General features: G+C 47.6%; 1 protein-coding gene across 7 annotated transcripts in view; it reads left to right on the top strand.

The window, feature by feature from the left end:
- The window catches only part of PLA2G6 (phospholipase A2 group VI), a 58,835-nt gene that overhangs the window by 6,621 nt on the left and 35,274 nt on the right, over positions 1–16,940 (top strand). For 5 of the 7 annotated variants that reach the window (XM_019961792.2, XM_070790387.1, XM_070790386.1 and 2 more), the window contains exon 2: positions 5,453–5,706. In XM_019961792.2, coding sequence (XP_019817351.1) covers positions 5,498–5,706 — 209 coding nt within the window. In that variant the 5' untranslated portion in view covers positions 5,453–5,497. Of the gene's footprint in view, positions 1–5,317; positions 5,707–16,940 lie in introns of those variants that run through there. The other 2 variants (XM_019961793.2, XM_019961791.2) reach the window with 2 other exon arrangements.

The following is a 16,940-nucleotide window of genomic DNA, read 5'->3' as shown; positions in this document are numbered from 1 at the left end:
GGAGGTTGAGATGACGGGGTGCACATGGGTCCCCCACACTCAGAGTGGCAGCTGCTCCCCAGCCCAGTGCCCGTCCCTGCAGCCGTACCGAAAGGAACCAGGGCTCTGGGGTCAGAGGTGGTGGGGACGGGAAGAAGGGGACAGAAAGGAGGCCGCCTGTTGTGATCGGGCCAGGATGTGGCCCTGGGTGTTCATTTCCTCTCTTCCACCTCGTGATGACAGTGGCCACTGTTTGTGTGCCCAGAGTGGCCGGCGTCCCACTTTCCCTCCGCTGTGTCATTTCATCCTCACGCCTGCCCTGGAAGACTGGAGGATGGCCAAGTCTGTCCTCTGTGGGGCCAGGCTGCTGTCTGTGTGTGTAGAGGGGCACCCTTGCCACCGACCCTGGGACCCTGAGGACGGGGGCTCTCCTTGGGGGTGGGGCATCTTCCCTCCATTCAGCTTGACCTCCACGGTGACTCCTCCTTAACCCAGGGGGGCCGTGGCTGCTGGGTGCTCCTGACTCCCCCACTCCCTTCTCACCAGAAGTGAGCCCCACTCCTTGTGCTCGGCCTGCCTTCTGGGAAACTATGCAGCTGCTAAGCCAGGCCTGACCCCCACATTCCCTCCAGCTCCCCAGATGCAGGCCCCAGGGGCTCAGCCTATACTCCTACTTTCTTTAAAAAATAGACTCATTTTTTTTACCATTTGGAAAAAAGGCGGGGGAGATTGCCCATAAACCTAATACTCTCATCTGCCCTTAGTACTTGGTATGTTTTCTATCAATTTTGTTTGTTTGTTCTGCGTAATTTTTACTCAGTTAAGTTGTATCTTAACACACTTTCTCTGGGCTGAGTCTTGTGTTACGGTTGACTGTCTAGAAGTGAAAAGACCCACTACCCACCCTTAAGAAACTCAGTCTCTAGAGCCTGCCCAACTGGGCTTCCCTCCTCCACCTACTAGCTGTGTGACCTTGGGCCCGTTGCTTTACCTCACTGTTTCTTGCTTGTCTCATGTGTAGAATGAGGATAACAATGGTAGCAATTTCATAGGTGCTGGTGCAGATGAAAATGATTAATATATGTAGAGGTCCTGGAACGGGGCCAGAGGACAGAAAGAGGCACACACGTACTTGATGTGGTTTGTGTTATGAAGAGTTCCAGCTAGAAACGGAGACAAAAGATACTCTAGACAGACTAAGCAATGCAGACAGGCGAGATGGTGTGAAACAACATTGTTTTCTGGAATCATGTGCAGTTTGGAGCCAACAGTGGGGACTGACAGGGAGAGGCTGCAAGGGGAAGCAGGGGCTTCGCAGGCCGAGCTTGCAGCCCTGAAGAGCGCAGTGGGGTGGACTGAGCCTATGACAACACCACGTACTTTTCCTGGGTTGTTATGACCTTCACAGTAGCAGCTTTTACTGACCACGTGATGTCTCTAGGGTAAACGTGTCATAATTTACAATTCCCCTAATGCTGGATACTGAAGTTGCTTCCATTTTGTGTCAAAACAAAAATTGTTATATGCACTTTGATGTGTGTGCCGTGTGTTCCGTTTTGGGGGGATTCTTTTTCTGGAATCCAGCCCCTTGGCTGTCCTTAGTGTCCCGCCCTGCTCCCCTGGCTGTAGGTACCCCAGCTCCTCTGTCCTTTCAACTCCCAAGTGTGGAAGAAAGAAGGGTCTTGACATAGCATTCTCACGAGGTGCTCATTTAATCCTTACAACAGAGGAGAGGGGAGTGTTGTCCTTGTGTTAAAGGAGAAAAAACTAACTCACAGTCTGCTCACACATCTTAAAAGGAAAGACGTTACAAAACTTTACGTTCTTTTCAAAGCTCTTTAATCATGTTCTATAAGCCTCAGTTTCCTTATCTGTAAAAGAGGGGTGATGGAACTAAAGAGGGCTAGTGCTGAATACTTACTACCTGCCAGGTTCTATTATTTAGGACCAGGAGCTGACTGTGGCTCAGACCATGAACTCCTTATTGCCAAATTCAGACTTAAGTTGAAGAAAGTAGGGAAAACCACACATTCAGGTATGACCTAAATCAAATCCCTTATGATTATACAGTGGAAGTGACAAATAGATTCAAAGGATTAGATCTGATAGAGTGCCTGAAGAACTATGGACGAAGGCTTGTAACATTGTACAGGAGACAGTGATCAGAGCCAACCCGAAGAGGAAGAAATACAAAAAGGCAAAATGGTTGTCTGAGGAGGCCTTACAAATAGCTGAGAAAAGAAGAGAAGCAAAAGGCAAAGGAGAAAAGGAAAGACATATCCATCTGAATTCAGAGTTCCAAACAATAACAAGGAGAGATAAGAAAGCCTTCCTAAGTGATCAGTGCAAAGAGATAGAAGAAAACAATAGAATGGAAAAGACTAGAGATCTCTTCAAGAAAATTAGAGATACCAAGGGAACATTTAATGCAAAGATAGGCATAATAAAGGACTGAAATAGTAAGGACCTAACAGAAGCTGAAGATATTAAGAAGAGGTGGCAAGAATGTGTAGAACTATACAAAAAAGATTTTAATGACCTAGATAACCATGATGGTGTGGTCACTCACCTAGAGCCAGACATCCTGGAGTGTGAAGTCAAGTGGGTCTAAGGAAGCATCACTATGAACAAAGCTAGTGGAGGGGATGGAATTCCAGCTGAGCTATTTCAAATCCTAAAAGATAATACTGTGAAAGTGCTGCACTTAATACGCTAGCAAATTTGAAAAACTCAGCAGTGGACACAGGACTGGAAAAGGTCAGGTTTCATTCCAATCCCAAAGAAAGTCAATGCCAAAGAATGTTCAAAGTACTGCACAATTGGACTCATCTCACATGCTAGCAAAGTAATGCTCAAAATTCTTCAAGTGAGGCTTCAGTGGTATTGAGAACTGAGAATGGTGAGCTGTGAATTGAGATGTTCAAGCTGGTTTTAGAAAAGGGAGAGGAACCAGAGATCAAATTGTCAACATCTGTTGGGTCATCAAAAAGCAAGAGAGTTCCAGAAAAACATCTATTTCTGCTTCATTGACTATGCTAAAGCCTCTGATGGTGTGGATCACAACAAACTGGAAAATTCTCAAGGAGTTGGGAATACCAGACCACCTGACCTGCATCTTGAGAAGTCTGTATACAGGTCAAGAAGAAACAGAATCTGACATGGAACAAAGGACAGGTTCCAAATTGGGAAAGGAGTACATCTAGGCTGTATATTGTCACCCTGCTTATATAACTTATATGCAGAGTACATCATGAGAAATGCTGGGCTGGATGAAGCACAAGCTGGAATCAAGATTGCAGAGAGAAATGTCAATAACCTCAGATATGCAGATGACACTACCCTTATGGCAGAAAGTGAAGAGGAACTAAAGAGCCTCTTGATGAAAGTGAAAGAGGAGAATAAAAAAGCTGACTTAAAACTCAACATTCAAAATACGAAGATCATGGCATCTGGTCCTATCACTTCATGGCAAATAGATGGGGAAACAATAGAAACTGTGACAGACTGTATTTTCTTGGGCTCCAAAATCTCTGTAGATGGTGACTGCAGCCATGAAATTAAAAAACACTTTCTCCTTGGAAGAAAAGCTATGACAAACGTAGACAGCATATTAAAAAGTAGAGACATTTCTCTGCCAACAAAGGTCTGTGTAGTCAAAGCTATGGTTTTTCCAGTAGTCATGTATGGATGTGAGAGTTAGATCATAAAGAAAGCTGAGTGCTGAAGAACTGATGCTTTTGACCTGTGGTGTTGGAGAAGACTCTTGAGAGTCCCTTGGACTGCAAGGAGATCTAATCAGTCCATCCTAAAGGAAATCAGTCCTGAATATTCATTGGAAGGACTGATGCTGAAGCTGAAGCTCCAATACTTTGGCCGCCTAATGTGAAGAACTGACTGGAAAAGACCCTGATGCTGGGAAAGATTGGAGATGGGAGGAAAAGGGGATGGCAGAGGATGAGATGGTTGGATGGCATCAGTGACTCGATGGACATGAGTTTGAGCAAGCTCTGGGAGTTGGTGGTGGACAGGGAAGCCTGGTGTGCTGCAGTCCATGGGGTCCCAAAGAGTTGGACACGACTGAGCGACTGAACTGAGGTTCTATTATTAGGCACTGTTGTGGTCCACATGTTGTGGCTGAGGAAACTGACTTAGAGAGGTTGAGTAACTTACGCAGGGTCAGTGGTGAGGACAGGATTTGAATGCAGTTTTGCTTCAGAGTTGCACTCTGTGCCTGGGCCCTCTGCCTCATATAGTTTGTGAGAATTAAATGAGACCACTAAGTGCTTACTTAGCTCAGGGCCTACTGCCTCGTAAGTGCTTAGTATCTCCTGGTGTGGTGGTTATTATTGACCCTGCCTGCCTTTTTTGATGATTCTTTGTAGGCCTCTTACTCTTCCTTTCATGCCTGCGGTTGGTCCTCTGTCCGCACGTAGACCAGAGTGTCCACTCTCCTCCAGGACACCCACACTGTGTCCTCCATGTCACCCGCCCTTTCACCAGGTGACATCGTAGCACAGAGGCAGAGGGTGGCCCCCAGCCAGTTGCCACCCAGGTTTGGTGGCACTGCCTGAGGAAGGTGGGGTGTTTTCTGGGAACCTAGGAAATAACATCTAATTCTGTCATCCAAACTGAGAACAATCTCTATGGCAGACAGTGTGACCCTATGAGTATGAAACAAAATTTCCACCCAAACCTGTGTCACTGTTTCTGAGTCTTAGGGTCATGCTCATTTCTGGGGAGCGTGCTTTTGTGTTCTCTCAGAACTCCAAGGGAAGCCTGAGATAGCAGGCGCAGAAGGTTTTATTTTTTATTTTATTTTCTGGCCGCACCTCGTGGCATGCGGGATCTTAACTACCCTGACCAGGGGTCAAACCTGTGTCCCCTAAAGTGGAAGTGCTTAGTCTTAACCACTGGACTGGCAGGGAAGCCCCCACCAAAGATTTGAGATCTATGGCCCTGATGGAGTGTGAGGTGACTCTGGGCCCCTCGTGGCATCCAGTAGAGAGGTGCCACTGGTTTTGTTTGTGGACTCGAAATGAGCCATGCCAAGCTCTTTGAGTTCCCAAAAGTCGATTCCATACTTTGCAGAGTGAGAACCGCCCCGCCCCGCTTTGCACAGGGAAGTGTCGCTTGTCACGTGTGTTCACGTCTGCCGCCTTCTCTGATCGTGACCACCCCGCACCGCAGATGAGGAAACTGAGTCTCTGTTGGGGAAACTGGGTCGGCGGGCAGGACAGCACCGTTCGCTTGTGCACAGTGCCAGCTCTGGAACTTTCCATAAGCCCCCATTCCGTCCCACTCAGTGCTGTTTCTCTTTCTTTCCCCCTCTTCTTTCCAGGTCCCTCCAGGCCCAGGATCCGGGGGACAGCGCTGGTGGGGAGCCAGCGGGGTGCCCATGCAGGAAGCTGCCACGCGTGGTGAGGTGGGCATGGGAGACCGCGCCCGGCTGACCCGAGACTCCGTTTTCTTCCAGACTGAGGGGGAAGGTGGTGGGGCCTCCCCACCGGCCCCCCAGAGGATGCAGTTCTTCGGCCGCCTGGTCAACACCCTCAGCAGCGTCACCAACTTGTTTGTGAACCCATTCCGGGTGAAGGAGGTGGCCGTTGAGGACTACCACTCGCGCCGCCGGGTCCGAGAGGAGGGGCAGCTGATTCTGTTCCAGAACTCTTCCAACCGCACGTGGGACTGCATCTTGGTCAACCCCAGGAACCCCCAGAGCGGATTCCGGTGGGTAATGGTCAGTTGCCCCCTCCCCCACCGCCACTTTGCTCCCTTGACTCCTCCCAGGTCTCAGCTTGGAGGTCCCCTGACATCTGAGGGGTCTGTGATGGGTGGGGTGGCCGCTTTTAGAAAGGAGGCAGGGACTTCCTGGCCTGGATGACTTCTGGCCCATCAGGGTCCTGGAAGCAGGGCCTGGGGCTGGGCCCATGTGGATAGAGGGAGGCAGGAAGGATGAGGAAGTGGAGAAAGTCACATTGGGAAAGGTCCAGGGATTGCCGGTAGTCCTGGGTCGTTAGCATGACTGTCCTTGCAGGGGCTGGTTGGCCGAGGTTTGTTGGGGGCAGCCTGGAAGGAGTGGACACCTGTACTTCTCAGGGCACACTGGGCCCCCTCCGTGGGCTAGAGGAGAGGGTAAGAAGCCAGGACAGGGCTGAGGGAACCGAGCAGATGCAAAGCCGGTTGAGGAAAGGGGAGAGGAGAGGCCAAGGACCCAGAAGGCAAGGAACCTGGGGGAGCTTGGCAGACTCGCATTGAGTTGGGCTGGTGCCGATGGCCCTTCCTCATTGGTTTCACCTGGCAAGTTGTCTTGTGATCCAGGGAGTGAGCTGGGAGGCGGGAAATGGGGGTTAGAGGGTGGAATGCTGGAGCTGGGGTCCCAAAGGGCTGCGGAAATGGAGATGCCAAGGCCTGGGAGTGACCGGGAGCGAGGGCTGCGGGGAGGGTGTGCTGTGCCTGACCCTGGGCTTCTCACTGGGGGTCATCATTGCGGTGGTGGGGGAGTGCACCCCACTGCTCCGAACACCCTGCACTTGGTGGAGAGCAGGCTTGGGGTATTGGACTTCCTTTTCAAGGGGTCAAGGTTCTGTCTTTTAAGTCTCCTCCTTTCCTTGCTGGAGGGCTTTGAATGATGGCCAAAGTACTTAAATGTGTGGGATGGGGCTGTCAGGGCCCTGCTTCCAGGTGGAGGTGCTCCTATTCTATAGCTGCAGAGCTCCAGGATGGGGGAGCGGGTTGGGGTCTTCTGAATACTCAGGTTTCATTTCCAAAGGCCTGGGAGTCCTACAGCATCCCTATGGATGGAGAGCTGGATGCTGGCTGATATAGATGCAACTCTGATAGCGTTTCGTTATATTAGTGTGTGTGAGGCACTGGTCTGACTCAGCTCCCTTCATCTTCACGGCCGTCCCCCGAGGCAGGGCTTTCACTGACCCCTCCTTACAGAGGAGGAAACACAGCTCGGAGAATTTAAGTAACTTGCTGAAGTCACAAAGCCGCTGGATAGCGGAGCCGGGCTTCAGACCCAGTCATTCTAGCTCGAGAACCCACCTCTTCCTTTTCATCCAGGCGGGCCCCTTTGCAGTGGGATGAGCTGTGGGGGTCAGTGTCCAGCTCCCCCCGGGCCCATCCTAGGCCCCCAGCCCGGCATATGGGCCAGGCGTCTGGCTCTTCTGGGGTGAGCGCCGCGGCGGTCACCTGTAGCACCGCTGTGTACATTGTGATAACGTCCATACTTCTCTTCCTGGTACGAGTTAATCATTTGCTGCTGACACTGACTTGTGACATATGGTCCTTGATGAGCCCCGCCAGCCTCCCACTGGTATCTCAGCAGAAGCAGGGCTGCACTTCCCTGGAATCCTGGGAGGAATGATCAAAGCACATGTGACACGTGACCTTCTCTTCTCAAAAGGGGACTGAGGTTTTTTTTTTTCTTTCTAATTATTTATTTGGCTGCACTGTGTCTTAGTTGCGGCATGTGAACTCTTGATTGCTACATGTAGGATCTAGTTCCCTGACCAGGGATCGAACCCAGAGTCCCTGCCCTGGGAGCATGACGTCTTAGCCACTGGACCACCAGGGAAGGGCGTTGACTTCCCCCTAGGGGTTGGCCCCCAGGGGGTTGACTTTTGAGGCCCTCTGTGCTGGGACTTTGCCTGGACACACACCCTGGGGTTTACCCGTTCACTGTTTATCCAGTCCATAGCCTGTCTCCACCAAGGGCAGGTCTGTGCCCTCTAGGAGCTCAGGCAGTGGCCAGAAAAGGTGGAGTAGGACCTGCATTCAGTGGACTGAATGTCCTAACAGGCTCATGTGAGACTCATGTTCCCTGCACAGACCTCACCTCGCTATACTCTCTCTTTGCCCTGGCGCTCTCCCCGTACTCCTTGGCCCACGCCTCTTGGGCACCTGCTCTGTGAGCCTGTGCTCACCCTTCTCTTCTCCCTCACCACTGCCTGAATCTCTGTCCATCCCTCTTGTTTTAGATTGCCCATCTGTCTCCCCCACCAGCCCGCAGAGCTCAGGAAGGACAGGGCCTGGGTCTGAGTCATTTCTGTTAACGCCCAGCTAGTATCCAGTACTTGGCAGATGTTTGAACCCTGGGGCTCTGTCCTTGGAGGTCCGCTGAACTACAGCCATCCATCTATGAAACTTTGCTGTCTGTCTGTGAATGAAGGTTACAATAAGAACAACATTTAACACTGTTACCATCTCAGAGGAGGTGATGCAAAGTGTGCGCGGCTTCAGTGTACCTACCGTCTACCTTTCCCTGGTTTCTGTATATACGCTTTGAAGAAAGAAACGTCAACCCACTCCAATATTCTTGCCTGGAGAACCCCATGGCCAGAGGAGCCTGGCGGGCTACAGTCCATGGGTCTCAAGGAGTCAAACATGACTGAACAACTACACAGCAGTAAACTTTGGTTGACCCATGACCACTGAAGGTCAAAGTGTATGTGACAGGAGAGATGGGAAAGGCTTCTCTGGGGTGCTTGGGTTGGAGATGGCCCGGGAGGGTGAGCAAGATTTCAATAGGAGAAGGCCTGAGAGCGCATCAGAGCAAAGTCATTGAGGGAGGGAGAAGGGAGAGAGTTATAAACCCCTCTAACCCAATGGTTCTTGGCCATTTTTCATTCCAGGACCCCCTTGAGAGTCTCAGGGTTCCCTGTCCCCCCCGCTAAATGCATATCCATGCATTTGCCTGCCATTTCCTAAATCACAGGCCCCCTGGATAAGGGGCCCCCTTTTCCACAGGCCCCTTCCACCAAAGCAGAGGCTTCCCCACACTGATGCCACGGTGCTTTAGTCTGCAGGCTCAGTTCTAGAAGAGAGAAAAGATACTGCCCCATGGGTCTGCTAGATCCTCCCCTTTTCTCTAGATCTTTCTTTCACCTCCTTGTTCTAACCTGGACCTGACTCCACCCGAGGGCGCTGCTTCTCTGCAGGCCTCCCAAGAGTTTTCCCTCCCAGGTTCCTCCCACTGGGCCTGGAGGTGGGGTCACGTCCTCTTCGCCCATCAATCATGAAGTGAACCGCATCCTAGGCTAAGACTCACTCTCTCCCCTAGCGGCAGGCATCTCCCCCAGATCCTCGAAGACGTGAGCCCGTGGCTCGGACCTGCCTCGCACCATCACTGCTCCTGGCTTGACTCTTGGTGACTGTTTCATTCACAGGGTGCCACGCCTAACACCCAGGGCTCTTGGTGCCTGAGCACACAGCCGTTGCCTGAGCCCGGTCATCACCAGTAGCAGCAGCTCTTCCATAGATACAAATGCCAAGCATCCCAGTTTCTGACCTCTGCCTCCTGACTTATCTGCTTCTTCCCTCTGGTACTCTGAATGCCTGGTGTCCCCCTGCAGATGAGGCAATGACCCTGCCACCTTTTTACCATCCCCACGCCTATTGTGAATTTCACTCCTTCAGTTCAGTTCAGTTCAGTCGCTCAGTCGTGTCTGACTCTTTGCAACCCCATGGGTTACAGCACGCCAGGCCTCACTGTCCCATCGCCAACTCCTCGAGTTTACTCAAACTTATGTCCATTGAGTCAGTGATGCCATCCAACCTGTCATCCTTTATTATGCCATCCTCTGTCGTCCCCGTCACCTCCTGCCCTCAGTCTTTCCCAGCATCAGGATCGTTTCAAATGAGTCAGTTCTTCACATCAAGTGGCCAAAGTATTGGAGTTTCAGCTTCAACATCAGTCCTTCCAATGAACACCCAGGACTGATCTCCCTTAGGATGGACTGGTTGGATCTCCTTGCAGTCCAAGGGACTCTCAAGAGTCTTCTCTAGCACCACAGTTCAAAAGCATCAATTCTTCGGTGCTCAGCTTTCTTTATGGTCCAACTGTCACATCCATACATGACTACTGGAAAAACCATAGCCTTGACTAGATGGACCTTTGTTGGCAAAGTAATGTCTTTGCTTTTTAATATGCTGTCTAGGTTGGTCATAACTTTCCTTCCAAGGAGCAAGCATCTTTTAATTTCATGGCTGAAGTCACTATCTGCAGTGATTTTGGAGCCCAAAAAAATAAAGTCTGTCACTGTTTCCCCTTCTGTTTGCCATGAAATGATGGGACCGGATGCCATGATCCTAGTTTTCTGAGTGTTGAATTTTAAGCCAACTTTTTCACTCTCCTCTTTCACTTTCATCAAGAGGCTCTTTAGTTCTTCTTTGCTTTCTGCTATAAGGTTCATGTCATCTGCATATCTGAGGTTATTGGTATTTCTCCTGGCAATCTTGATTCCAGTTTGTGCTTCATGCAGCCCAGCGTTTCTCATGATATACTCTGAATATAAGTTAAATAAGCAGGGTGACAATATACAGCCTTGACGTACTCCTTTCCCAATTTGGAACCAGTCTGTTCCATGTCCAGTTCTAACTGTTGCTTCCTGACCTGCATACAGATTTCTCAAGAAGCAGGTGAGGTGGTCTGGTATTCCAATCACTTTCAGAAGTTTCCAGAGTTTGTTGTGGTCCACAGAGTTAAAGGCTTTGGTATAGTCAATAAAGCAGAAGTAGATATTTTTCCGGAACTCTCTTGCTTTTTCGATAATCCAGTGGATGTTGGCAATTTGATCTCTGATTCTTTTGCCTTTTCTAAAACCAGCTTGAACATCTGGAAGTTCACGGTTCACGTACTGTTGAAGCCTGGCTTGGAGAATTTTGAGCATTAGTTTACTATCGTGTTGAGATGAGTGCAACTGTGCAGTAGTTTGAGCATTCTTTGGCATTGCCTTTCTTTGGGATTGGAATGAAAACTGACCTTTTCCATTCCTGTGGCCACTGCTGAGTTTTCCAAATTTCACTCCTTAGCTAGCATATCATTGTCTTCACACACTTGCATACACTCTGCTTTCCTGTTGTCTTCTCTGTTCATCATGTTTACTTGGCAAAACCCCAACACAAGTTAATTCCAATTCTCCACCATGGCTGGAGGAACACCCCTCCACACTGACCACTCTCACTTTCAGATCTCAGGGTGGATGGGCTGGATGCGAGCCTGTGCGTTTGGCAAGCCTACACGTAGGTACTTTCCTAATGGTCCAGTGGTTAAGAATCTCCCTTGCAATGCGGAGGACACCGGTTCCATCCCTGGTCGGGATGCCATGAGATAACCGAGCCCCCATGCCACGACTAAGACCTAGGGCCTCCAGATTAATAAAGAAACTCTCTGGTTCTCTTGGAAGGCGCGTCTGGTCCTCCCTCCTCCGCCTCCAGTCCCTCCTCTCTGTGCTCTGATGACCTGGCTTCTGTCTCACTGAGAAAGCAGAAACCAGGGGAAGAGAAGAAGAGCTCCCTCCACCCCATCGACCCCAACCTGTACCCACATCCAGGCCCATCCCCATCGTGACTCGAGACACGCCAGCCGTGCGTCTGACCGAGCCCCTTCCCGCCTCCAGGTCATCGTCTCCTCTCCGTGTCAGGACATCAGTTCACCAGTTCTTTCCTGTCTCTCCCACATAATTCCCCCCTCTTCACTAGATATTTCCTATTGATGTACAAATAAGCTTTAAAAAAAAAATCTCCTTAACTCCATATTTTCCCGCATTCAGGCAGTTTTCCTGTTTGACATAATTCACCGTCATCTCCTCTCCTCCTGTTCTCTTTGTTTTTTTATTTTCTGGGTCTTTTTTTCTAAGTCTACTTGATTTACAGTTTCAGGTTTATGACATAGTGGTTCAATATATTTGTAGACTATAATCCATTTAAAGTTATTGCAAAACAGTGACTTTATTTCCCTGTGCTGTATAATATATCCTTGTTGCCATCTATTTTATGCGTAATTATTTTTTTAGTATTTATTTATTTGGCCACACTAGGTCTTAGTTGCAGCATGGGGGCTTAGTTGCCCCGTGGCATGTGGGATCTCAGTTCCCTGACCAGGGATGAAACCTGTGCCCACTGCATTGCAAGAGAAGTTCTTAACCACTGGACCACTGTGGAGGCCCTAAATGTAGTTTTCTGTATCCCTGAATCCCCTTCCCCTATTTTGCCCCTCCTCTCTTCATGCTCCCCAGTGGTAACCAATAGTTTGTTCTCTGCATCCATAAATCTGTTTCTGTTTTGATACATACACTCATTTGTTTTGTTTTTTAGATTCTATAGATAAGTGATAACGTCTTATGTTTGTCTTCTCTGTCTGGCTTATTTCACTAAGCATAATACTTCATAGATCCACCCTTGTTGCAAACGGCAGAATTTCATCCTTATTCATGGCTGAGTAGTATTCCATTGTTCATCTGTCGATGCACATGTAGGTTTCTTCCATATCTTGGCAATTGTAAATGATGCTGCCGTGAGCGTTGGTGCACATGTATCTTTTTGAATTAGTGCTTTCATTTTCTTTGGATATATACCCAGGAGTGATGGCTACTGAGGTATTTGTTGCAAATCTCACCACCCTTGTCAAGAAGGAGAACATTGCAGCACCCCGGAAGCCCCTCTTCCCCCCCGCCCCAAGGTGATCATTAATCTGACTTTTATAACTGCTTTTGTGTCTGGCTCCTTTGACCAGCATTTGCCTGGAGGTTTGCGTTTTGCACATTGCTGTGTCAGTCCTTTTCAGTGCAGTGGAATTCCACTGTGTAACTACAGGCTGGCTTTATGTATCTGTTGGTATTGTCAGATGTTTGGGTTGTCTCTGGTTTTGGTGCATACATGCCTGTATTTCTGCTGGGCATCTATCCAGGAGTGGAATTGCTGGGTCAACGCAGTACATATTCTCAATGTCCATGAATAATGCCCATCTCATATTCTACCAGCAGCAAGTGAGATTTCCTGTTACGTCACATTCTCTGATCCATTGGATCTGTAGTAGTACATAATTACGGTTTTAACTTGCCTTTTCTTGATGACATATGCAGTTGGGCCCCTTCGATATGTTGATGGACCATTTGGCAGTCCTCTTTGGGCAACTACCTGCTCAGCTGTCTTGGACATTTAAAACATAAAGTTCTTTTCCTTACAGCGTTTTGGCAGGGGTATTCTGTATGTCTGTATTTCAAGATTGTGTGGATTCTTTACCACTTGTGTGGATTAAGTGGTAAAGTATCCGCCTACCAATGCAGGAGATGTGAGTTCGATCCTTGGGTTGGGAAGATTCCCTGAAGAAGGAAATGGCCACCCTCTCCAGTATTCTTGTCTGGGAAATCCCATGGACAGAGGAGCCTGGTGGGCTACAGTCCACGGGATTGTAGGAGTTAGATGTGTCTTAGCGACTGAGCAAGAGGATGAGCATGATTCCAGATACACACCCTAGAAAAATTACTAGAGCTAATCTGTGAATTTAGTGAAGTTGCAGGATTCAAAAGTAATACCCAGATACACACCTTTGTTGGTTCCGTGTGTTGTTCTGTTGCATTGTGAATGTTCCTTTTTATTCCCAGCTTTCTGAGAGCTTTAATTTTAATCATACAGCCTGTAGTCCTTTGAATCTGACTTTTTTCACTTAGCATAGTGCTTTTGCAATTCATGATTGAATGTTTTCTTCTTCTTATTCCATTTTACCCATCTCTATCAGCTTGGAAATCTGTACTCTATTATTATCTTTTAATGATATCTTTTGGGAGGTAGTTCTTCATGGGCCTTTTGTGTTTCTGTACATCTTACAAGCAGAGCCTCTGACTGCCTTTGTTCCACTCTAACTTCACAAGGATGTTTGTCTTGTGAACAGCCGTGGAAGATAGAGGCAGGTTCTAGACTAGAGCAAAGTGTAGGTTTGCTTACTCTACTGTGTAATCAAGATAATATTTTCCTCCAGAGCAAAGCTTAGACAGATGTTCTCATTGATGATTTTGAACAGATTCAAGTTCCCTGCACTCAGGGTTTCTCTCTTCTAAGGCAACGTGAGCAGCTGTCACCTGACCCTCTTCATGTCACCCTCTGGGAAATGGATCCCAGAGAATTGGCGCAAATGCTGATCCTCTGGCACAAATGCTATTGCTGTGAATAATAAGTTGCCCTGTGTCTTTGATCCAGCAATCTTGAGTCTTCTGCCAGCATCCATGAAACTGTGTCAGACTCACTTGTTAGTTTGCAACTAGGGTAAAATCTGAAACCCTTCACAATTCTTGATAGAACCCTAGAGATGGTAACATACATCCTTGACCTTCAGTTCAGTTCAGTTCAGTTCAGTTGCTCAGTCGTATCTGACTCTTTGCAGCCCCATGGACTGCAGCACGCCAGGCCTCCGTCTATCACCAACTCCTGGAGTTTACTCAAACTCATGTCCATTGAGTTGGTGATGCCATCCAACCATCTCATCCTGTGTCATCCCCTTCTCCTCTCACCTTCAACCTTTCCCAGCATCAGTGTCTTTTGAAATGAGTCAGCTCTTCGCATCAGTTGGCCAAAGTATTGGAGCTTCAGCTTCAACATCAGTCCTTCCAATGAACATTCAGGACTGATTTCCTTTAGGATGGACTGGTTGGATCTCCTTGCAGTCTAGGGACTCTCAAGAGTCTTCTCCAACACCACAGTTCAAAAGCATCAATTCTCCTGTGCTCAGTTTCTTTATAGTCCAACTCTCATATCCATACATGACTATTAGAAAAACATAGCCTTGACTAGATGGACCTTTGTTGGTAAAGTAATGTCTCTGTTTTTTAATATGCTGTCTAGGTTGGTCAAAACTTTTCTTCCAAGGAGTAAGTGGAGTAAGCGTCTTTTTATTTCATGGCTGCAGTCACCATCTGCAGTGATTTTGGAGCCCCCCAAAATAAAGTCTGCCACTGTTGCCACTGTTTGTCCATCTATTTGCCATGAAGTGATGGGACCAGATGCCATGATCTTAGTTTTCTGAATGTTGAGCTTGAAGCCAACTTTTTCACTCTCTTTCACCTTCATCAAGAGGCTCTTTAGTTCTTCTTCGCTTTCTGCCATAAGGGTGGTGTCATCTGTGTATCTGAGGTTACTGATATTTCTCTCTGCAATCTTGATTCCAGCTTGTGCTTCATCCAGCCCAGCATTTCTCATGATGTACTCTGAATATAAGTTAAATAAGCAGGGTGACAGTATACAGCCTTGACGTACCCCTTTTCCTATTTGGCCGTCTGTTGTTCCATGTCCAGTTCTAACTGTTACTTCCTGACCTGCATACAGATTTCTCAAGAGGCAGGTCAGGTGGTCTGGTATTCCCATCTCTTTCATAATTTCCCACAGTTTATTGTAATCCACATAGCCAAAGGCTTTGGCATAGTCAATAAAGCAGAAATAGATGTTTTTTTTGGAACTCTCTTGCTTTTTTGATGATCCTTGACCCTACAGAACTATAATTGGCACTTTGACATCTTCCAGAACAATAAAGGGGTCTTAGAACCCTTTAACTCCATTTATCCCCATCAAGACTTCTATGCCATCTATTATTTTTATAGTATTTTAAATTTAAATCCAATAAGACATTATACTCTCAGTATTTACTTAGATTCATTCCCATATTTACCATTTTTATGGTGCTTAATTTTTTTTTTTTCCTGCCTCTTTGACCACCCACCTAGGGTCAAGATCCTTCTGCCTGAAGAGAATCCATTTATATTTCCTTTTGTTTGGGTCCACTAATGAAACAATCAACCTGTTTGCTTTTCTCTCTCTTTTTATCCTTTGGTGAAATATTTTAATTTCAAATTCATACTTGAAATTTTTTTCTGGTTGTAGAATTCTTAATGCCATTTATTCTCTTTTAATTCTTTAAGGATGTCATCTCATTATCTCATTCCATTGTTGAGCTTGTTGAGCTTCATTGTTGAGTCTCATGCTTGCCTTCTGAAGATAACCTTTTTCCTTTTTCCTTTTTTTAATGTTTTCTCTTTGCATTTTGTTTTTAGCAGCTGTAACGTGGCACATGTGTCAGTTATCGCCACATTACAATATGTTGACCAATATATGTTACTCTCTGTTATTACTATGCAACAGACTCCTCCAAAACTTAGTGGCTTAGAACAGTATGTTACTGCTCAGTCACTTCAGTCGTGTCCGACTCTGTGCGACCCCAGAGACGGCAGCCCACCAGACTCCCCCGTCCCTGGGATTCTCCAGTCAAGAACACTGGAGTAGGGTGCCATTTCCTTCTCCAATGCAGGAAAGTGAAAAGTGAAAGGGAAGTCGCTCAGTCGTGTCCGACTCTTCGCGACCCCATGGACTGCAGCCCACCAGGCTCCTCTGTCCATGGGATTTTCCAGGCAAGAGTACTGGAGTGGGGTGCCATTGTCATTTAGCCCACAAATCCGTGAGTTGAGCGCACCTTAGTGGGAAAGGCTAGTTTGATTCTATTGGGTTGGCCAAAAAGTATGTTTGAACCCAAATGAACTTTTTGGCCAACTCAATACATGGTATTATCTGTGACTTGACTGCATGATCCAGTTCTAAGATGACTAGCAACTGGCAAGTTGGTGCTGGCTGTTGACTGGGAGTTCATTCAGGGTTAAGGTTTCAGGGCTGAGAGTCATCCCCATAGGTGCTTCAGCTTCCCTGCAGTGTGATGGTTGAGTACCAAGAAAAAAGAGATAGAGGCTTCCAGTCTCTGAAAGCCTTGGTCTAAAAACTAGGATAGCATAACTTCCATCATACTGTCTTTGTAAAGCAGTTACAAAGCCAAATTAAAGGATAAAAAGTGAAAGAAAGTTGCTCAGTTGTGTCTGACTTTTTGCAGTCCCATGGAGTGTAGCCCACCAGGCTCCTCTGTCCATGGAATTCTCCAGGCAAGAATACTGGCATGGGTAGCCATTCCCTTCTCCAGGGGATCTTCCTGACCCAGGGATCAAAACTGGGTCTCCTGCATTGCTGGCAGATCCTTTACCATCTGAGCCACCAGGGAAGATTAAAGAATAAAGACACTGCTCAGTGGCTCAGTGGGAGGAGTGTAAGTGTGGATTTGGTGAGGGGGGTAGATTAGTAATTTAGGATATAGGATATTTTATATCCTATATATATTGGATATTTTAAATTGATGGAATAATGCTTTC

Source organism: Bos indicus, chromosome 5 (assembly GCF_029378745.1).
Source record: "Bos indicus isolate NIAB-ARS_2022 breed Sahiwal x Tharparkar chromosome 5, NIAB-ARS_B.indTharparkar_mat_pri_1.0, whole genome shotgun sequence".
Classification (NCBI taxonomy): domain Eukaryota; kingdom Metazoa; phylum Chordata; class Mammalia; order Artiodactyla; family Bovidae; genus Bos; species Bos indicus.
Note: the sequence above shows the minus strand (reverse complement) of the source record. Positions and strands in the feature narration are given on the sequence as shown.